Here is a 23,402-nt window from a genome sequence, read left to right as displayed (position 1 = left end):
CATTTACCCAGAGCCGCCAAAAGCTCTCGGTTGCAAGCGGCGACCGCGCTTGTTATTGCTAGCTGCTTGAAAGTTTTCAGCTGGCCCAACCTGCTATTTTTATGATTGGTGGCCGTGCTTGTGCTTGTGCAGCCGGCCAGAGGCGTTGCCAGCGGGAGACTTTGGTATGTTTAACCTTATCACAGTGTAATGCAACCATATGTAACCATATGTTATTTCAGACTTCCTATACACATATTTCTTATATTTTCAAGTATGGTTAAGCCACTTAATTTTGTATAAATGCGCTTCAGCTTATTCTGCAGATTCCCTTTTCGAAATTATTGACTACGCCCCTGCTGTTAGCTCTTTGAGCTTGTGCTTTTGAGCTCCAGCTCTCCAGCTCTGATGTTGGGCCCATCAGTTTCAGTTCGTGCGCACGGGCCAAACAGTCGACACAGTTTTGTGGCATTCTCTATTAAGCTCAGATCTGAGTCCGGAGTATTGAAAGCAAGCATCGCGCAGTTTGCAGCCGTCGGTCGTCGTTGTTGTCGTGGTCGGAATTGTTGTTGGTGTCGACGTTGTTTTTGTTGCCGTCGCAGTTGTCGTGCGTGTGTGTGTGTGCCTGGAATCGCTCAAGCGGGAGTTGGCTGCTACAGAGGCTTCTCTACTCTTCTTCTCTCAGCCTCCAGCATACGTCTCGCCTAAGCTCTCGGTGCGTCTCTTCTGGGTGCCTACGCGCCTTTATGTATGTGTGTTTGTGTGTGCGTGTGTGTGTGCTGCTGATTTTGTGTATAAATTTTTGCGCGCGCTCAATCAAAACAGAGCCCAGCTAACATCAGGGCCCAAACAATCCACAACAAAACTCAACCGATTATCAATAAACACGAATTTTTAATTGAATTATATATTTAGTAAATTATTAATATACTGGCAGAATTTTAATTTAAAAACAAGAATATTTTGTTGGCTGTGGCTAAAATATTTTTCATAATGCATGCAAATCCGCTATAAAGCAAACGAAATGTACGGCAAGCGATATAAATGCTCTAAAATTTCCCAAATCATTGCAGCTTAAACATCAACAGGACCTCGACGCCTTCCCTATTTAAATATTCAATAAGCTCGCTTGCAACGCGTGCTTAACACTTAACAGGTAAGCTTGACTTTTAGTTTTACATGGGTGTTTATATGCGTGTATGTGTATGTGTGTGTGTGCGCATGCATAAATCAAAAGAGATGAACAAGCAGCGCAGCAGAGAGCTTGCTCCTGTTTCTGCTGCCTGTGCCACTGTTCTCAGCAGCCGTCGCCACCCCCTTTACTTGCCCACGCCCTGCGCCTAAATCAGCCGCCCAACAGCCGCCCAACAGCCACCCCCAGCGCGCCCAATGCCCAACCCAAGGCTTAGTGGTGGATACGCACACGCTTTTGCGTCGTTGCCAGCTCCTCTGATTGCTGATGCTGTCCAGCACTGCGCCCCCCCTGCCTTGCCCATCTCCCATTCATCTTCGCTTGCCTTCTCCTTCTTTTACCGTTGCATCTTGTGCTACTTTTCAATTGTCATTTGCGCGTCATTTCTTTGCGGTCTTCACATGTTTTACCTTTAATATTTCTTTTTTGCTGCTCCTCGTTTTCGACTCTGTTTTGGTGCAGTGAAAGGCTCGCAAATACTTCCGCAGCCCATTTGTTGTTTTTTATTTTCTTGTTTTTCTTGCAATTTCTTATCGTTCTTTAGCGCAGTTCTGCCATTCGCTTTTTGATCTTGAAACTCGTGCTCTCTCCCTAACCCTCCACTCCAGCAGTTTCGCAAGCTGCGGCTGCCGAACGAGTTTATCAAACAGGAAAATCATTAAAGCAATTCAAATTGTTTATTGAAAAGCGGCGGACTGTGGGGGAAATATGCAAGAATCGAAAAATTCGATTTTTATTTCTCGTTAAATGGGGCTTTTGTGCTGATTTTAGCAAGATTTGTCGACTCACTTTTTGCTCCATTTGCAATTAGCTACATAGTTAAATTGTTTTCAACTCAAGTCGAACGTTAATCTGTCTTGTGCTGAAGCTCTACACCCTGTAGCCTGAAACTGGGCACCAAAGGGTATTTTGAATATGTCACAGCTTCTCTGATTCTTCATATATTTATGCTCGATATTTATAGTAGAGTCTATCTAAATGTTTTTTTTATAAACTATTTTCTTTTTTCTATATCTATGTGCATAAAGAGCATCAAAGAGTCGTTCTAGCCCAGAGTATTCATGCTCTCTCTCGATAGTACAATATAATCGAAAGCTGATTAAACATTAAAAGTGTATAATGAGACAAAATATCTCTTTGAACTTTAACTTTTAGGTGCCATTGAGTTCTCACAGAGAGAAATACTTTATAGACAATGGCATATTAATTATGCACTGCAATTGTTTAAACAATTCGAGAGAGGCTCAATAGCAGTTGCATTATTCGTTGGGATAAGAGCAACGAATATGTTATAAGGCAGAGCCGATAAATAAACATGTTAAAAAGAACATTACAATGAAAATGAATTTGCAAATGTTCAGCAAACTTGGCTGCACTTTTGGCCGTTCCTTTTAGCTATTTTATTGCCAAAATAGTGTTGCCAATCGAATAGACAAATGTGTAACAAAGTTTTTGTAAATAATTCAGTTACCAAACATCCGCATAAAGTCTAACAAATGTTGTTGCAAGCCGGCTCGAAGAACACATCAAGCATGAAGCAAGCCCAAGTCGAAATGTGCAACATAATTCAATTAGTACAGAGAGACGCATAAAAGAAATACCCCACATCGAATTGAAAGGAAGTCGCAACGGTCGCCAGAGGGCGCCACCTGGCAATTGGCAGCACTTGAAGCGTAAAATTTCAATTTGAAAAAAGTAGCCAAAAACGCAAATTTGGCCAACAGAAAAGCTCAGCGAGCTGCCAAGTTGGCGGCGTCGTGCACTGTTGACCCACTTAACAGATACGTTTATGCGTTAACGTAATTTGATAAACTTCTTCTGCTTCTTCTTCTTCGTTTGCTTTGTGGGCCCAAAAACCCAAACTTGACCGCGGTGCCAAGTCTCAAATTGATTTGGCTATGCAAACAATGGTCGGAGCTGAGCGCTAATAAAACTGAAATAAAATATAAATGCGACGAATCCAACACAGACTCAAGGTGAACGAGTATCTGTAAAATGTATCTGTAAAATGTATCTGCAGTTTGCCAGCGCGCTCGGGTTACGGTCACCTGCGTGTTGCGCATTCAACAAGCGAACGCATTGCATATTTTATGGTAATTCGAACTTGGGCCAACTCTTTATGCACTTTCACACAAGTCAAACTAGCCCATGCCCTGCGCTCTGCGCTCTGCGCCCAACGCAATTTCTCACAGCCATCTTGAGTTTCAGGTGTGCGTTGCTTCAATTACCGCCGCCAATTGTAATGTGCCCCAAGTTCACTGCACTGGTCAGTAATTAAAATCAAGCCGCTGTCTGCAGGAAGACCTACACACAACAAGAGCGTGTGTGTGTGTGTGTGTGTGTAAGTGTGTGTCTAAGCGCTGCTTGGCGTTCTCACAAATGTTACCTAACTTCCCTTTCTTAATTGCCCGCAATTCATTGGCAACATTTCATTGGAACTACTGCGAATCCATTAGATCTCTTTCTTCATTGCGGCAGTGCTGCCCATTTAGCGGAAATCGAATACGCTGCACGTCTGACCACGTCTGCTGTGCAATTGTCCAGCTGCCTGACCGTTCCATGTGCCCCTTGGGCTTCAATTAATCGCCTAATCGCCAGTCTCAGTTCTGTCAAGCCAAAGTCTCTTCGTCTCTGTGGCTTAGGAGCTGCTTGTGGGCCACGTTCGATTAGATTAGCTTGGGATTGTCATTGCAACAATGCCGAGTTCCTAACTGAACAGTCCCTAAACGTATCATTTAATCCATTGTTTTTAACTTAACTCAACTTAATTAAAAACAAAAATGAACATTTAATACTGATAGAAATTGTAGAGATTGAATCTAATTATAATTATAATAGTTATTGCTGTTGTTAATGTTATTGTCATAATAGAAGCTAGAAACATGAAGCAGAAACACTTTTTAATATAATATTTTTAAAACTAATTGAATCTTAAATATAGTTTATTGTTTAAATAAATTTACCAATCTTAGATAAGGAACGGACTTGAATAATTTACTATATTTTTAGAATAATAATATACTAATATGTACTTATTCAAAATAAATAGTCACGAATATTTCATTATCATTTATTAGTAAGAGATAGAAAGGCTTTTACATTTACACATAACTAAGAGAACAGTAAATTAGTGTAAGAACATAAAACAAAGTTAATTAGGCTTTAGGCAGCCAGGCTTACTTGAATTCATGATAATCACATAGAAGGGCGATGATAACAAATACGGTTTTTGTTTTTAAATGGAGCTCAGGTGTGGTAGGTGTGGTAAAGAAGAACCTACACACACACATACATACACACAAATAAATTAAAGAAGTTGAAAAAGTTAAGCATTCAGCAGGCAGTCGGTCAATCATTTAGGCAAACAGCTTTATAAATAAAGATAACAGATAGAAGCTCAAGACGTTGTTTATTTATAGAGCTGTCTTTTAACCATGATATTAGAACAGCCCTGCTTTAGCCTGAGATTGGGAGCTGGTTCAAATGAACATCTATAGCTTGCTAGCTTACACGGAAAAAAAAAACTGATTGGAAAAGTAGCTTAAGCCTAAAGAGCTCATAATCTACAGACCTAACCGCATAAAGCCCTGTGGCAAACTAATTCCAATTTTCTTTGGCCCATTTCATAAGTTCAGCAGGTGCATTTAACTGGTGGCTCCAGCGCCTAATGCCCGACTGCCAGACACATGATTAATGAATCGGACGATTTATATTTAAAGGCCTTAAACAGGAAGTGGCAAAGCGGGCCGTAAAAATATTTACTTTCGCATGCCATGAAAAACGCCACACGCCAAAAACCGACTTAAAAATGTATGATTGCGCAATCGAGAGTGCGTAACTCTGATTTTAGCCGTTGTTATGCTTGCCCAATGCTCAGCCCCTCCACACTTGGGCGCCTAATGCGCTCGAAAGCGACAGCAATTAACCCGGCTGCCAAATCAGCTCCAATCAGACGCCCCCCAAACTCGGAGGCGTCATTGGAAATGTCTTAATTTGTTGCACGATGAAAATATCATTTGTAATTGAAATAAATTTAAAGAGCAGCTCGCGGATTGAGACTCATTGAAAGACTTATAAACATGGGCATATGTTAAAGTTATTTTCTTTTCTTTTCTGTCTTTTTTTTTTTGTTGTTGTTGTTTCTGTAAATGAAAACAAAAAGTGAAAGTCCAAATAAAGCGCCTGCAACAATGCATATTAATTTGTTTTTTCTTTTTGTAGTTTTTGTGTTTATAATCATGGGACAGACCGAGAGACAAACAGGCAGACGTGTTGGCCTAGCCAAGAAAGCGCTAAACACCCAAAAAGCCCAAAACTGGCCACATTTAAGCCCTATTTGTTGTTGTTGTTGTTGTTGTTGTTTCGGCTACTGCGCATGTGTGGCCCAAGCGCAAGTTTTCCATTGGCTTTAAAGTTAGTTTCATTCGCCTCTGCCAGCTGCATATTTGCACGCTGATGCAATGCGCGACAGTGGCTGCAAAAAGTTGTTGTCTCACAGGTGCGCCAACAGCGTCGCATTTAACATTGCCAACAGCAGCTGGCAGCAATATTTCTGCACTTTTCCCAATTCATAAATAGTTTTTGTATAGAGAGTATCACAATTTTCACACGAGGCATGCAACAGAGGAGTCTTCGACTCCTTATGGTATATGTATATATTCCTGATCATGATCGACAGTCGGGTCAATATAGCCATGCCCGTGCATTCGTCTGTCTATTCTTATCTAAATCTTGCCAGCATCGGGCTACTATATCTAAATGTAAGAATTTTAGGAAGATTCGAAAATATCTCTAAGCCACGCATCTCTAAGGGTATTCAATTTTCGGCTTGCCTCAGTCAATCGTTCTTTCGTGTTTAAAGAGTGCATTCAACTTGAACAGCACATTACACAGTCGTACAAAACTCGGTTGCACAGCGAACATAATATATATTAGCTTATCTAAATAGATCTAGCACTTTAAAGCGTTCTCATGCGCCGCAGGAAGTGGCAGCTCCCAGTTATTAGATAAGTTTGCACGCAGCTGCCAACTAGCAGGGGAATGATAGGGAAAGGGGGGCTGCCAAAAACTCCCACATAAATTTACACAGATTTAAATTTACACTCACCACAAACTGTGTGTGTGTGTGTGTGTGAGTGCGGCAATATTTCATGCTACTTGCAACAACTTGCTTGCAACTTTATGCATGCCACCTTTTTTTTTTGTTGTGTGCTCTGGACTGCCGGGCTTTGATTTGGTGCGTCGTGTAGATACATTTGGCTGGTGGCGCATAACTTGCAGTTAACTGGAGTTACGTTCACGTTTTCAAATTGCATTTCCCAGGCGGGGCGGAGTGGCATTTCGCAATTGGGAGCTGCCAGTTGGCCAACATAATTGGCCAACAAAATCGAATATATAGATACGCAATGACACATATCGTATAACTGGCCAAAAGGAAGTGCCAAAAGGTTGCGCTTGCAGGCGAATGTGAAAGTTGCGGGCCGCAAGGAAAAGCCAAGCCGCAAAAAAGAGCTAAGCGCATTGAACTCCGCCCCTGGGCAAAACAAACAAGCGCTCAAAAGTTTAAAAGAAAGTTAAATAATAAGCGAATATTATCAAAGCAGCAGCCAGAGGCCTAGCCAATTGCAAGTGCAGCGGCAGCCGCTAACTGTGACTGTCACACAGCTGTATCTGCTGCTGTATCTGTCATATACACAAACTATCAGATACACACACACACACACACACACTTGAACTGCAGCCGAGTTATGAGCTTAAATTAAATGCGAGATATATAGAAATTAATGTGTGAATATATTTTTTTATGCCCCGCAGCTTTTGTTCCTGTTATTGTTGTTGTTGTTGTTGTTGTTGCTGCCGCATGACTCAAAATGTAAATTAGCTGAAATGGTCGTCGTGTGGGCACCTTTGCGCCATGGGCACCTCCAGCTGAACCTCTTCAATCAGTTGCCTCCACTCGAGAGCTGCACATTTGCGCTGCTCTTGCGGGCGTTGCAGGTTGCCGGGGCAGGGACAGGGACAGGGGCAGGGTCAGCAGCCACAACTTTAATGGAAATTTATATGCATCTGTTATGAATTGCAGTGACAGCGGGCGTTGCCGTTGCCCCGTTCCCGGGTTGCTCCATTGCCTCATTACAAATGCTCCATTTTTGCGCTATTTTTTTGGACTCTTTTTCTATGGTAAATTGTCGCTCACGCGGCGTATGCGTAATTTGTATGCAGCTCGCAGACAAAATTTGCTTGTGGGTCTTAATTGGCAACCAGTTCCATGGGCCTACACCTAAACTGGTCTACGAGATAGACGTTTTTGCGTGCTCAGCTAAGGGTTAATTGAGATTTAAGACCTGATCAGAGGGTATCTGGCCGTCAAGCAGTCACTTCTGTTTTTGGCACTCGACCAAAGTGTTCGTTCAGCTTCATTATGTTGCACAGACTATGTAAATGGGCTCATTTTTTTTATTGATGAAAAGTGAAAAATGTGTCGCAAACAACGAAAACTGCTCGAGCATAAGCATTCGCTTCATATTTTCGTAAGTTAAATAAATGTATGTAAGTATGTCAACAGTGTTTAGAGCTTATGACAGGCCACATAACTCGTTGAACAACAACCAGAAATATCAAAAGCAACGACTCAACTAGAGCAATGAGCAATCACAAGCCCACAGACCCGAAATGGCTCGAGTTCTGAGAGTTTCACTTTTCAAGAAAAAAAAATATTTAAAGAGAATGAAATAATAAATATGTAAAAGAAAATATTATTGTTTATAATAATTATAATATAAGAAACAAGCAAAGTTCTACATATTGGCTTTAGATTTTGATATTTTTTTTTTGTATTATAGAATAAATTATTTCTTTATATATTTATTAAAAAATACATTTTTTATTCTACTAATTTTTTTGTTTCAATTCAATGTTTCGACTTAACTTTGAATAGTTTTATTCTCTCTTAATTGTTGTTAATACTTCTTTAATTTGTATTTGAAGTTCTTTGTGATTAAATAAAAAAAAGCAAAAGCCAAGAATTTGATGTTAACCAAAAATTGTGTCATTGTCGTTCGACTTTAATTTCTGCACGTTCTTGACCAATTTGTTGCCCACCAACAAACCTCCCCCGCCAACCCTCCTCCACCCGGCTCAAGCTAATTTCTGATGAGCAAGCAGTTCAATATTTTTGTTAAAACAAAGCTGCAACATTCAATTTAAACAAAAGCATTGAACTAGAAATTATTATGGAAGTTCTTCTGTTTAAAAAATTGTATAATGCAGCAAAATTGTATAATGTATTCTATTCAACGTGAGTTTTTCTTAAATAATAGTTAAATCGATAGCTTATAACTATATCCTATACTTATGATGATAATAAATTTCTTAAAAATATATTTGACCCAAGCTTCAATATACTCACCCTATTGACTTTATGATTGCTTTTGATTCCCGCTTGCTCTGCAGCTTTTCTTCTAATTCCAAGTCTCGAAGTATTTCAAGTTCAATAGTTATTCTCTCCATTCAAAAACCTCCTCAGAAGAAGTTCTTTACCAGTGTCTTCACTTTTTATACAACATTCCATCAAAACATTCATTTTAAACAGATTTTTTTTGCGTATTCAACTTCTTGAAATTTGCAAGGCTGTCAGGAATACCCCTACTTGAAATTCTTTGCATAATAAACGTAAAAAATGTTAGCCAAAAAACCTCGCACAGCATTGCTAAATGGCCAGATTTGTGTCTTGGACAGCCTGCCTGCCTACATGGATTGGCAATCCGCCCGGTTGGCTACCAGTTCAGTGTTCAGTTCGTTTCGGTCCGTCCCGGCGGTCCGCCCGTACGGCTGCCAAACGGAGTGCCTCGCATGAGTGTCTCGTAACATGGCCGGGGCGTTGTCTGCTGCGCAGATTTGGGAACATGCCATGGTCCAGAGCACACAGCCAGGTTGGAGACTGGTGCGAGTCGTGTGTGTCAGGTGTTAAATTCGCCTGCCCTCAAATACTAGACATAACTAACGTGCGGATTTTCGTGTGACAAACGAATGGCAAGCAGAGCAAACATTTTGCGCCTCTCGACCATTGACCTATAAAAGACAAACAAAGCGCCTTGGGCTGCGCACAGCAGACCTTAGATGCGGACCCGTGCCGCAGCCCCTCCAATTATGTCAATTAACTCTGTGCCGAGCCAAGTGTTGTCTAAGCGTGCAGACAACTAACAACAACTACAAACAAATAATAACAACTACAAACAACTAACAACAATTTGTCGGCTGCACAAGTTGAATGACATGCGGAAAAGACTTTGAAAAATTACAAAAAAATTACAATTTGATTTTTTCAATTACCTTAAGTAAGCACAAATGAATTATGACTTTATTTATAGCTAACAGCTTTTTAAAGTCTATGCTTTGAACCGAACCGAACCGAATGCCACTACATCTCTACGGGGTTTCGCAATTCAACTAGCATGTCCCTTCCTCGGTAGATATGGGATTAAATGATTTTTTGGGAGAAGTTTTAAGTTCGCATATATGCCTGTTTGTACATACATTTACGCATGCTTGTTTTTTAAATATGCCAACATGTATGCATGCGAGCATGTGTATATGGAAACATGCATGCATGCATGCATGTATGAATACATGCCCGGACACATACAATACATACATACATACATACATACATACATACATACATACATACACATATACATACATACATACATATATACATACATACATACACACATACATACACACATACATACATACATACATACATACATACATACATACATACATACATACATACACACATACATACACAAATACATACATACATACACAAATACATACATCTACATACATACATCTACCTACCCGCCCAACCTCCTCCTGCTCCACCAAGTTGCTCCTCCACAGGCCGTTGGAGCCAACGATTCCCGACTAGCTGAATTTCAGCAAGGCCTACTTGAATTCATGAGAATCGAGGAGGAGAGCACTTGATAGAAATTCGTTTTATTTAAATTTGCAGCACAGCAACAAATCAGCTTGATCTGCGTTTGGTATTAGAAAACAAACATGCATACATACATATATACATAAATGCATACATACATGCATGCATAAACTAACACACACACGCCCACACACGCCCACACACACACACACACATATATATAATACTTATATGCCTTCGCAAAAAATAGTTGTTTTACTATATACTTAGTTCCATAGAAGCTTACTATAATAAGATTTGTATAGAGTATATACTTTATTTATTGCTAGTCTTATACTATTTTTAAAATAAGACAATTTTTTAAGTTTTATGCTTGTTTAAATTGTTAATACATAATTTATTTATATCAATAATAATATATGAAAGAACAGGCAAGAAAAAGTGCTCTACCTATTTATATTTTTATATAATACCTACAACTTTCTGGAGTCGTCCTTTTCTTGGCGAGTTCATGCAAATGTGATTCCAGAAAATTTGTGCAGCACTTAAAAATATGCTTTTATGCAAATCAGTTAACGAGCCGCAACGTTAACAAACATCATTTGATTTTATTTTGTATTTTGTCAGCTTGTTTTGCATTTGCATTAATTAAGCGCAAAATGTATAAATAAATTGATTGTGCGGCTCGTGCTGTGGCAAGCGACAACAACAACAACAATAGCAACAACAACAACAATAGCAACAAAAATATGTAACGCCTGAATTAAATGAGTTTAATACCAGTCTGATGGGTTCGGATGCTTAAAGCCGCATTTTTAATTGGGGATTCTTGCAACAGCCACGGAGACAACCGAGACAACGGAGACAAAGGCAATATATTTTAGGTTTTGAACTCTGGCATATTAAAACAAATATTTTCGCAAGAGATAAAAGTCTCACACACACACACACACAGATATTTTTGTCAATTTTATAAAATATATACCCACTTACGGGCTGGCTAAAAATATGTTAAACTCAATAAGCTTTTGTCAGACATTTTGCTGCAACATTTTTGACTTAAAGATTAGGAAAATATATTTGAGCAATTTATGAAAATGAATTCCGTTTTCTGGCATCTAGATAAGCTCAAATGTAATCTTACGCTGAAGTATTTTGTGCGTTGAATAAGTTTATACATATGTATATCGAGGCTGCCAAAGGGGTTCGAACCGAAACGTTTTTGGCACTAAAATATTTATTCAATGAAACGAAGCTTTAATTGGATTGGTGCATAAAAAGCCAATCCATTTTGGTACTGAAATTCCAATACCTTCAACCGAGCCGTCAACTGGATTAGTTAATAGAGAGCCGAACCGAACCGTTTTAATAGTGAAGTTCCAGTTCCACGAACCGATCCGCAAATCGCATTTTTTGATAAAGATTAGCCGAACTTAAACTTACAACCTGAAATCTGAATAGAACCTGTAACCGGAATAGTAGTCAAGGAATAAACTGATTGAACCTTAAATAAAATCTGAATCGAACGTCTAAGCGGTTAAGATAACAAAGAATAACCCTATTTACATGAATCGAACCAAATATTATTTTAAATTGGTTTTGAAAATATTCTTGAAAATATTTGTTAGCTTTTTTGAAGATTGTCCCTGTGAATAATGTGAATAATAAAAATAAACAGCAATAGAATATTTACATCTAATAAACTTAATTTATATTAAATTTAATTGTTCTATTGAAAAATGTAATAAATGTGGAGTGCCAAGACTCGAACCCAAGCCTTGGCTAAAAGATGCAACTGACCAGCTTCACAAACCGAACCGACAGACAGATAGTTGGTACGAACCAAACCCAACTAAAACTTTTGTTGGAATCTCAGCTTTGATATACCTATTTATATGTTCTACAATTCTCTATAAAGCACAACTTTTAATTAGGGCTCTCATAGAAACATGAACATATAATCTGCACTTTTCTTGCTCAATTATAAAGTTCCCACATGCTTTCGACTGCCAACTAAATGTAGAAGTTGTTTTTTCTTTCAATTGCCACTCGCTGTGGCATATCATATGTAAATTAGGAGCCTGGGGAACACCCACCTGCATTTAACGGCGCAGATTTTTAGCAATTACTTTGTGTGTGGGAATGCCAGAGACCCTACCCTGCTGACCCAATTAAGCCTCATTACCAAGTAAATCAGTTAATTGCCAGGCACAAGTCAGCACTAGCTGAAAGAGAAATAAAAGAGAAGAGAAGAGAAGAGTATCGGCTCGCAGAGTCTTTCTCACGCTGCAGATGAGCACTTGTCGAAGAAGAAGTAGTAGAAGAAGCTGCAGCACTTTTGGTTTCAAGCACGAGTTTTTGCTATTATATCTTTTTGACCAGTTTCCAGCAGCTGCTGCGGCTGCGGCTGCTCTCTTGGCCACAACCGAATTGAAGTTTTCAAAAATAGAAAGCATTGGCAATAAATACAATTTCTAAATTCTTGGCAAGCAAACGTGACAAGTGCCCCCTCTGTCTCTCTCTCTCTCTCTCTCTCTTTCTCTGCGGGGACCTACATGGAGAACGAGAACGAGAATAAAACGAAACCCACTGAAAAGAAATCATTTATGGCAATTGTCTGAGGAAAAACTTGCACACGACTTTTATGACCGCGTCTAAGACTAAGTCGACTTTAAAACTTGTGTGGACAAGAAGTTTGGACAAGTTGCTGGCAGAAACCTTTTTGCCTTGCCTTTTAACTTTTGCCTTTTAATTAATACAAGTTGCGACTTTCTTTAACCCATTTTCGGTTTAACTACAACAACTAAATTACCTGCAATCTCTAGTCTCAAGTCTTTGGTCTCAGCTCTCAATCTCAATCGCTCAAACTCAGCTCGCATTTCCTTTTGGCCGCATCATTGTAATAGAAATTTTAATCACACTCTGAACCACTCTGCATCACCGCCAAAATGTGCATTGTACGACAACTTTCTATGGTAAAAATAAGAAATAAAAAAATGATATGCAAGCATTTAATTGCGCGTGTAATAAACAAATAAACAATAGCTGCACACAAGCCATAAATTTGCAATTCATTTTTTTCTTTTTCCTTTTTTTTTTATATTTTGTTGCTGTACATTTAATTACAGACGCGCCTAATCGAATTGTAGATATTTGTACTCCAGTTGAGCAGAGCTACGGCTGCAAATGTATATATATAAATATATATATCTACGTAGTTGCACAGTTATCAACTAACTGGGCTGAAAATGTGCCTTAATTAGCCTGCCGAGGCCCCAATTAAAACTGTTTGCCATTTTATATATTTGAGCTGAGCTCCATATTTATAGACATATAGACATATATATAGTTATGGTACGAGTTGATGTTTGAGTTTGGGCTCATGAGAATGTTTATGATATGCTGATGATGCTGCTGTCTATGCCTGGGTTGTTAATGCCGAGGGCAGGCAAAGAAGTAATTAAAGCAGCAATTATTTTTACAAAAATTTGATGTATGACTAAACCTTTTTGACATTAACAAGAAGATTAAGATTCGCAGTCTGCGTATTGATAAATATATTATACAAAAATGAAATTCGCAGACTGCGGCACCGTTAGATATATAATATATATACCGACTAGAGTGCCGACTTATTTGGTTTGTTTTTTTATAAGGATGGAAATCTCTATCTATAAAGCCTAGACAAGAAATTATCATTATCAAAAGGTCAGACGAATGAGCAGCTCATCATCGAAATGAAGGCCTCATTCGAGGACTTTGAGATATCCAATGATACTTGGAAGGGATAAAGATATAAAAATATATATATTGGAAGGGATATAGGTGTCATTTAGAGTACCACTAGAATCTCCTATTGCTCCAATTACTCAGCCAACCCTCGCATGTGTAGTTAGGGAAATGTGCTAATATATGCCATGCGCCACTTGAAAGCTAATTGGAAGATTTTGCCATGTGTGTGTGTGTGTGTGTGTGGGTGAGAGTGTGCGTGGTTGTGTGTGTGTACTAATGATAAGCTTTGCATTTTGTATGGCATATGTGAGCAGCATACGGGGCCGGCGAACCTTTGAGGACATTGTGTGTGCACTTCAAAGGCCTGCGGCAGCTTAGTTTTGCAATGCAATAATTAAAACTTTGAGCTCTTATCGAACAGATAGCGTTTAAATGGAATCTGATTATGATATTTGCCAGATATGCAGCTTGTATCAATTATGCCATTTAGAACTCGGCTTCGATGTTAGCTAATGTGTTTATATTCATTTAATATATGCTGTAGCCAAAGTCTCAATGTCATGCCTCGAATCAGAAGTCGTGAAGCATTCATATTCACATTGCCTAAATTCATAAATTAACAGCAAAAACTGAAAGGGAGACAAGAATTTGAGGCCTGAACGTCAGCGAAGCTTATCACTCAACAGCAACAATGGGAAAAGCAATTAAAAGTTGGCCTATTTTCTGCTGACAATTTTCCAACGACTGAAAATTGCTTAAACTGTGCGGGGCTGGCTGAGGGTGTGGCTGTGGGTTGTTGGCCATAATCAGGGCTGTGTATGGCAGCATAAAACCTTTAAGCATTTTGCATTTGAGTACCTGCAGTCGGCCTGCACAGGATAACAGATTTTCGGTGTGTGTGTGTGTGTGTGTGTGTGAGTCATAATAAACGGCGAGGAGGCCGGCTTTTAGGCTAAAGTTGGCCAGGAAAATGTTTGCCAGTTGGCAACAACAGAAACAGCCGCAGCAGCAGCCACAGAGCCGCCGACTGTTCCACTTTTTTAGCATCAATGGCTCGTGACATTGTTTGTGTGCGTTTGCCTCGCACAGATATTTACCCACACAAACACACACACACACACACACACACACGCGAGTTTATGCAACATACAACGTTTATGGACTGCCCACTCCACAAAACACTTTTCATGAAAACCCATCAGAAATCTCGACAGCAGCACACTTTTAATTTCGATATTTGTACGAGTTAAAAAAGGCTGCAAGCCGATTTTCAGCTGAACTGGTTCGCGCCCTGAACTTTGAATTCTAATACGTATTTTACTTTAAGCCGAAGCTTACTTAAATCAAGACAGAATCGTTTAATAGACATTTTGAAAATAAAGCAAGTGTTGCAGCAATTCGAGTGTTGCACCAAGACCTGGGTTGAGGAAGAAGTTTTAATTCTTTGAACCATCGACAGGTTCAACTTAACGCCTATTTAACTATGGTCTTTGCCGGCTGCTTATTTCATGATTAACAAACTTCGTAAGTCTTGTCGCATAAACACCTAAGCAAACACACACACACACACACATAGAACTGGATAAAGAACCAAAACATGTTTGTAACAAGTGAAACATGCTTGAGGTGAGAGTAAACAGCTAGCAAATACTCTCTACGCAATTTGAAAGTAACATGAATCCGAAAAAAAGAAAACTTGTTCTTATACCTGCCCTAAAACATATAAAAATACTTAGTTATTTATAAAGATATATTATTATTATTATACAAGACAGCTACTAAGTTGTAATAGATAGATACTAGAACTTAGCCAAATATGCTTGTGATTAAACATACCTTAGTAGAGGGTATATTAATTATGCTGCTGACAGAGGCAGCTGAAAAGAAAAGTGCCTGCGAGCGTCAAGCCGTGTCGGATATGAGAGATATATAGAAAGAGAGAGAGAGAGATAGAGAAAAGAGCTGGAGAGAGGTAGGGAAGGCAGAAAAACCAGAACCACACTCTTAATGAGAAAGTTCATTTGCTTTACGCATTTGTCGCAGCCAGAGCCTGAAACTGAGATTAAGTGAACAAAGCATTAATTAATGTAGTTAAGTTCATTAAAATTAATCAACTTAACAATTGCCCAAATGCGTAGCTTGGGGCGAGTACAAAGAATATATCATTCAGTTTGCAGAGCGCAGAATATAATGATTAAATATGGATATGAACTCTGTTAAGTCTGTTAAAAATTAATATGTAGCGAATGTTAACAAAATAAACATTTAAAAAATCTTTAAGTTGAGCTTTGGTTAGGGTATGTCAATGTCAGCATCTCAATTGAATATTTTTTCCCCTTCCTGTTGAACATATTCACTAATTTTTACGCTAGCTTCACATGTTAATTTATTAGGCACGGACACGTACCATATTTAAGTTGATAACAACTGAAGTTGTCACACACACGCACACACACACGCACAAAGTGAAAACATATTTGTCGTGTATTTGTTCTTCTGTTTAGCTCTTCGAGCATTTCCTGACACTTTCTTTTGTCAGGCACTTGAAATAATGAACTGGCAACTTAATTGAATTAAAAATGAGCTTGTAATAATTGTAAAATTGTATTTGTGTGTAAAATATATATTTAACTAATTTGGAATTTCGTTTGCTCTCCTCTAATTACAGCCCGAGTTTTAAAAAAACAGCCGCAAAATTTCGAAAACATCGAAAATGGTCTTTGACTGTGGCGTCTGGTGTGCAAAGTATTTGCTTTGCATACTAAACTTCATATTTTTTGTGAGTATAAATAAAATGCAATTTGTATTTGAATAAATTATAAATAAAATAAAATATATGAAAAATGCAAAGAAAAATATTGCACATATTTTACAAGCTAAAAGTTTGATAAGTCGTTTTGTTGTTGTTTAATTTGCATATTAAATTTCGTACGCTCATTCATAAAAATTAAAATATAAATTTTAAATAAATGCAACCGAATCACAAATCAGTCTAATAAATTCTCTTTTAAATACATGAAAAAATGTTGTAAGTAATTTCCCAAGGGAATGCATTTGAAAAGTGTTTTTTTTTTTTTTCTATTTAATTTATATTTATTTTGTTGTCGGTTTGGTTAAATTGCATTACAAATTGTTCGGAGGCGCGGCTACAACATTGCGGCTGCAGTCAATCAAGCAAATCTCTGCGCATGCGCAGTTTTTTCGCATTTATGGCGGTTCATTGACTCGCTTGTAGTTGTTATTGTTGCAGTTGTTGTTGTTGGTGTGTTTATCGTCTCAACATCATCAACAACAACAACAACAACAACAACAAATGCAATCAACATGACCGAGCAACATAAACATAATAATGTTGTGTGCTGGCCTACGATTTGCATGCCAAGCTAACTGAGGGTTATTTTTTCCTATCATGAACACCTTTTTTTTTTATGTATATATCTTGCAGGTGCTAGGCACAATTATATTCGGAGTCGGACTATGGCTGGCCATCGACAAGCACTCGCTGATTGCTCTGCTCAAGCTTGTCGAGAGCGAGCGCATTGAGGTAAGTGTCCACATCTAATGCCAGGTGAAAGTGTGCGGGAAACACCCCAAAGAGCCAATGCCAGGAAAAGTGAACACCAAAAAAAACGCCAATCATAACATTGAAAGGCAATTTACGCGTTATATTATTAGTTTTATTATTTTGAAGCCCAACTGTGAAGCCACCCCGAATGCGAGACAAACCCATGTACATGCTATCCCCAATCTCGTATTCCCCAAAGCAACATCACGTGCAACTGCGGCACGTAATTGTTGACATTGCCCCATGGAAAATTAGTTAGAATGCGAGCTCGTATATGTTATTAGAAAAAAGTCGGCTATTTATAGAAGGGAGTGTTCAAAAGGGATGTATCCACAATATTGAAACCCCAAAATAAATGTGATATCTAAGTTTCTTTTAATACTATTCTAGTTTTCTAAAATATTGTAGTAGTACATGAAATGTCAACTGTTTCCAGCTTGAAACTCCTAAATATATTCTTACTATGAATTTTAAGCAAAGCTACTTAGTTTCTTCGAAATCAGTCTAACCATAACCCGAACCAAACTACTTTATGAATAAATAAAGAAGCAAATCTATAAATGGCCCTTCACCAAATATAGCCCACATTTTGCATATGAAAATATCTATATTGAAATATTTTTCAGTACAACGGGCAAATGTTGATAGAAACTTTAAGAATTGCAAGCAAAGATTTATCCAAAACCTAAATGCAAGAAGGTGAAATCTAGCTTGACTTCATTGGGCTTGCATCTCAAGAAAGATACATCAACATTTTAGCATCACAAAAATTTGGACTCATAAAGTTCTCCAGTCCCCAATCCTTAACCTCAAACTGTCATAACTTTGTCTAAGCTGAATCGCTTTGCATGCAAAATGATTTATTATCTAGATTAATAGACTCTATTTAACATCATGTCAACAACAAATGGAATAGACATGGTTGTATAATGCAACCCATATAGTAAAATAACAGATACATAGATACAGATAGTATAGTAAAATATATATAATAAAAAGTAGCTTCAATTACAATTACAATTACATTGTTAGCTGTGGCTTATTTAAACTCTCATGAATAATATAAATTCCGCAAAAAAGCCACAACTTCCGTGGCATGCCGGATGCCAAACATGCCTGTGGATGGGCTATTTGTTTATACAAAAATGAGTTTGCATTTAGTAATTGCATTCTCAAGAGTCGTAAAACTTTTCATTTACTTAAGCTGACATATTTAAAAAATGTACAAAACTGAATATTGGCTCGACCCAATATATATGCATGTATATTAATTGAGTTTGGCTTCTGACCAAGGCAAATTCCGCTGCGCAGTTGCATGTCATGTGGCAACAAGCAATTGAACGCTGTCAGTCCAAGTTCGAGCCACTTTTCGTCCGCTTTTGACATACTAAGTGAAAATCGTTTGGGAAAACAAATGCGGAGCAGGCAAAGTGCATGTCCTAGTTGCGTTGCGTGTAATGAGTAATTGCAGGTAACTCGAAATGCACAGGTAAAGGCTAATTGAGTAAACTGCCGCCTGGCGTGGGAGTTGCACGTTTTGGTCAATGAACTTCGCAAAACTTTCAACTGACTGAAATTTCATTATTTTTACTTTTTCCAACAAAACAAAAGCCCACTCGCAGCTGCCAGCTTTTAGAGTACTTAAGTCTTTCATAGTTGTCAAAATTTATCTGTCTGTGTCAATTAAGAGATCTCGTACATAATTTAATTACGAATGTTGCGAAAGTTGTTGGGCCACTCGAAAGGTTAATTACAATTACGTATACGCCGCGTAGTACGCATTCTTATGCAAAGCACAGACAATTCTCAGTTCTCACAATCTCATTTTTCTCTTTAATTTTTGTATACTCTTTTAGCATTTTACACAGCCTCAGGTCATAGAGCAAATGGCCTACGCTCTTCTCGTCATCGGAGCCGTCATGTTCTTCATGAGCCTCTTGGGCTATTTGGGCGCCATGCGTGAATCACGCTGCCTGCTGTCAACGGTAAGTGTCCAGATACAATTACGATCAAGTCACAGATACACAGATACAAAGATACAGTAAGTATCTCGGCTGTTGCCCAACGGGCGGTTGCATCATCGGGCCAGCCGAATTGTAATTGCAACTTTCAATGGCGCCGCGGGAGACGCAGCCAACAAATATTCATTGCACGCTTATTGAAACGAGTTGTAGATTTTGTCTTTAAAGATATTTATTTTTGGTGGGATTTTCATTTGACTTTGGCGCTGGCTTGGAAAATTTGTTGGAACCTTCGCTGCGGCCAGAGAAAGTTGCAATATGTTGTGGGTACTTGTTGTAGGCCTCGTTTTATGATCTTAACATCTGATATTTCCATGATCTTTGAAACGTGTTTCAGCACCTCGTCAAGTGTCGTGAGGCGCTCGCGATTGCATGTGTGTGTGTGTGTGTGTGACAAGCCCTTCACTTTTGGCTCTGTACTTGATCTTGTGTGCTTGGAATTGTAATTTCACCTGAGCACATTTCAAGGCGCTCGCACAAGTTACACATAAGCTATATATATATATATGTGTGCATATCTATCGGGCAGTCTGGGGCCCAACCCTAAAAGAAATTTCTATGATTGAGCTCGTGCTGGGCGCAATTAATAAACAGTTTATCACTTTGGCTCAGGCATTACGAGTACTCGACTATTTAAGCTATTCATAAGCGTCGTCTCAAGACTTTCCAGGGCTTGGCCAGTTTAATTGCAACAGGTGCATGCCTCGGACGGGCCAGAGGGGGGGGACTTGCCTTCTTATTGTTAATAGTTGATAGTTGTCACAGGCACACACACACACGACTCGATTGCCCTTCGGGGGCGTAGTTAAGACTACAAATATCTCTAAAATGTGTATGCACAAAATTGAGCACAATTTGCAGTAAATGAAGCGAGGGCACTTTTAGTTATGGCCCAAGGCCGGGCACTTAGCATGGCCAAAGTGTCTTAGCATTGCTAAATTTTTAGAGAGTGCGCCAATTATTTACCAATTGGCAAGTTCATTGGGTCTCGAGCTCTTAAAATGCTATTTGCGACACGATGTTTAACGAGTAAATGCTTTTAAATTGAAAAAAGCGGCAAGAAAGAACAACAATGCCAAAGCACGCCGAACGTCAAATACCCTTATGGACATGTGGTCTAGAAATACTTTTGGATTACCGAAAGATTGTTGCTATAGAACTAATATAATATAGTAGTAGGGTGTGATATGCATGTTAGATTAGAGATTATATACCAGAGTAAAGGGAAGCTCGTATGAGAATAGTTTATTAATAAAGTATAGTATGTATAGAGGTACATGATTGGGTAGAGTGGAAATACAAAAAGTATTTCATACAAAATCTAAATACTAGACCGATTCCTTCCATATATTGTATATAGAATATATATAATAATCCGCCATTGATTAGATTTATTCTATATGTAAATGTCAAGTATGGTATTCATTTTTTTTTGTATTTTTGAAGATTTGAAAACCAAAAAAATGTATGTCACTCTGATAAAAGTTGCTAACATAGAGTAACACGATATGACAGCTATATGATATAGTGCTTCAATCCAACCGATTTTGACACATATACTGCCTAGAAGAGAAGCCCGAATCTGAGCAAAGACTTGTGACCATAGCTTTAAAGCTGAGAGACTTGAAATTGACATGGGCACAGAAACTTGGCCCAATCAACTTTGCTGTTGCTGCTGATCAAGAATATATATGCCTAAAGGGCTCGCATATGTCTTCTTCAATGCATTACTTTAAGGGTATAAGCATAATGAATGCTTTACACCAAACTGCAGCCAATAGAAAAATAGTGTTCAAAGCCGGTTTTTGGCCTTTCTGTAAAGCGCGCATCTAAATTTAAGCCCACAAATTGCATGTATCTGACAGATACATTAGCAGGCAGGCAGTTAGCTTTGGGGAGCAGCGAATGAAATGCTGTCAGGCGTAACAGCCAGCGCAGCAGCAGCACCATGGAACTTTATCAGGCCAAAGCATCGCGACAACAACAACAAATACCAAAAGAGCTTATAAAACATTCAGGCAGCATTTCAAATTGACCTTCAGCATTTAAGATTGGCCAGCGCCTGCAGCGCGTGTGTGTGTGTGTGCTTGAACTCAACACACATCTAACGCATGCTGCACATTTGGCTCAGGGTCAAACGCATAGATTTTTATGTAATGCTCGCGACTCGACTACATAAATTGTGAATTGGGTCAGCGGGTGAATGGGGCGTATGCGTAATGTGCACATTCTACATTTATTAACAATGTTTTTTATATGATTTTAATTTTTGCGCAGTACGGCACGTTCCTCATACTGCTGCTGGTGGCGGAGCTCGTGGCCGGCGGCCTGGCTGTCTTCTACAAGGAAAAGGTGCGCAGCGAGAGCAAAAAGTTCCTCCAGACGACAATCACCAGCTATACGCTGGGCGAGAACATGGATGCCACGTCGCTGATGTGGAATCAGCTGATGGGCAACTTTGGCTGCTGCGGCATCAATGACTATCATGACTTTGACGAGTCCGAGGCGTGGAAGAACACAAAGGGCAATCGCACCATACCGGAGGCCTGTTGCGTCCTGAAGGATGTCGCGCAAATGGTGCCGCGCGACGAGGACTGCACGACCAATCCCAGCGATGCCAACAGCTACTACAAGAACGTAGGTGTCGCCAGGATTGCTTATATGTAAACTAAAGCTAAAATACCTTGAACTTTGCAGGGCTGCTACGGGGTCTTCACCGAGTGGTTGATACGACAGCGCGAGCTCATCATTGGCGTCATTGTGGCCGGCATTGTGCACCTGATCCTGGTCATACTCGCCTTTGCGCTGTGCAAGGCATTTGCCAAATACGACGATATGCGTCTGTAAAGAGGTTTTCTTCTCATTTAGATTAGCCAAAAAAGAAAGCACCACATGCTAGCTTATCATGGGTAAAAAAAACAACAAAACAGTGAATGGCAAATAAAAATTAATTTAAAAAACTAAAATAACCCCAACGAACATTGAGATACGCTCAAATTTCAAATGCATTTTCCCCCAAAACACACACGCACACACTTCTACTCTTAACTAAAAAGCAAATATAAATAAAAGGAAACCCGAAATGAAAGTTTAACAAATATTTAAAACAAATGTTGCTCAAAAATTGCCGCCAGACACGAGAACAGTGGACGATGTTTTTATGAGAAAGAAAATAAACAAACAAACAAAAAAATGCTACGCATATTTATTTGTGAATGAAGAAAATCTGTTTTGATAGCAGTTTTAGTTCTTAAGTAGTATTCTACTATATACATACACGCCCACATGCATATTTGTATTAATTATAGTGTTTTTTAGTCCTATTTCATTAAAAATTTGCAAAACTGACTCTTTGCAGCAAAAAAAAACCACTCAAATACATCACAAGAACGTATAATAATTAAAATAAAAACAAGGAAAAGATTTTGAAGTCAAAATAAACATAATAAATTTGAAATAATTAAACACATCTAAATGAAATCGGCAAATGCGATTTTCAATATACCATATATTGAAATTGTACTATGTGTATTAGAACGTAAGTCTTCTATGTTTAAGTTCTAATTTTAATTGTTTGCTATGGCTATATTCAAAGTTTTTAACTACACGTATCGGGCGAGAGCGACGAATGCATCGTGTTTATACCTTTTGTTAAAAATGAATGTTGTACATTTTTGAATTATATATGTATACACATTTACATACACATTATACATACACATATATACATATATATATATATATAACTATAATTAATGCATATTAAAAAACACGTATGTCTGTAGTTTACTTAATGTACTTTTGAAGCAAAAATCCCCCAAACTGAAAAACTAAAATCCGAATTATAATAAAATCAAGTGAAAATAAATTCCAAAATACGACAAATTTAAAATGTATAATTCTGCAAATTTTCGAATTTGAATTTAAAAAATGAAAATAAATAAACATCGAATAAAAGTTTAATAATTC

The 23,402-nt window shown here is 38.5% G+C and overlaps 1 protein-coding gene across 1 annotated transcript; it reads left to right on the top strand.

The window, feature by feature from the left end:
* Window positions 1-401: 401 nt before the first annotated feature.
* Tsp66E (Tetraspanin 66E) lies at window positions 402-22,319 on the top strand. Its single transcript, XM_064685187.1, has 7 exons — window positions 402-694; window positions 1,053-1,135; window positions 16,516-16,626; window positions 17,293-17,391; window positions 19,269-19,397; window positions 21,711-22,070; window positions 22,131-22,319. Exons 3-7 carry the CDS (start codon window positions 16,561-16,563, stop codon window positions 22,278-22,280), a joined length of 804 nt encoding a protein of 267 aa, XP_064541257.1. The 5' UTR covers window positions 402-694; window positions 1,053-1,135; window positions 16,516-16,560; the 3' UTR covers window positions 22,281-22,319.
* The last annotated feature ends 1,083 nt before the right edge of the window (window positions 22,320-23,402 follow it).

The sequence above is a fragment of the Drosophila montana genome, unplaced genomic scaffold (genome assembly GCF_035044405.1).
Source record: "Drosophila montana isolate Dmon_TW-CO22-7 unplaced genomic scaffold, ASM3504440v1 contig_3029_1, whole genome shotgun sequence".
Taxonomy (NCBI): domain Eukaryota; kingdom Metazoa; phylum Arthropoda; class Insecta; order Diptera; family Drosophilidae; genus Drosophila; species Drosophila montana.
The sequence above is the reverse complement of the archived record's forward strand: the minus strand, read 5'-3'. Positions and strand labels throughout refer to the sequence as shown.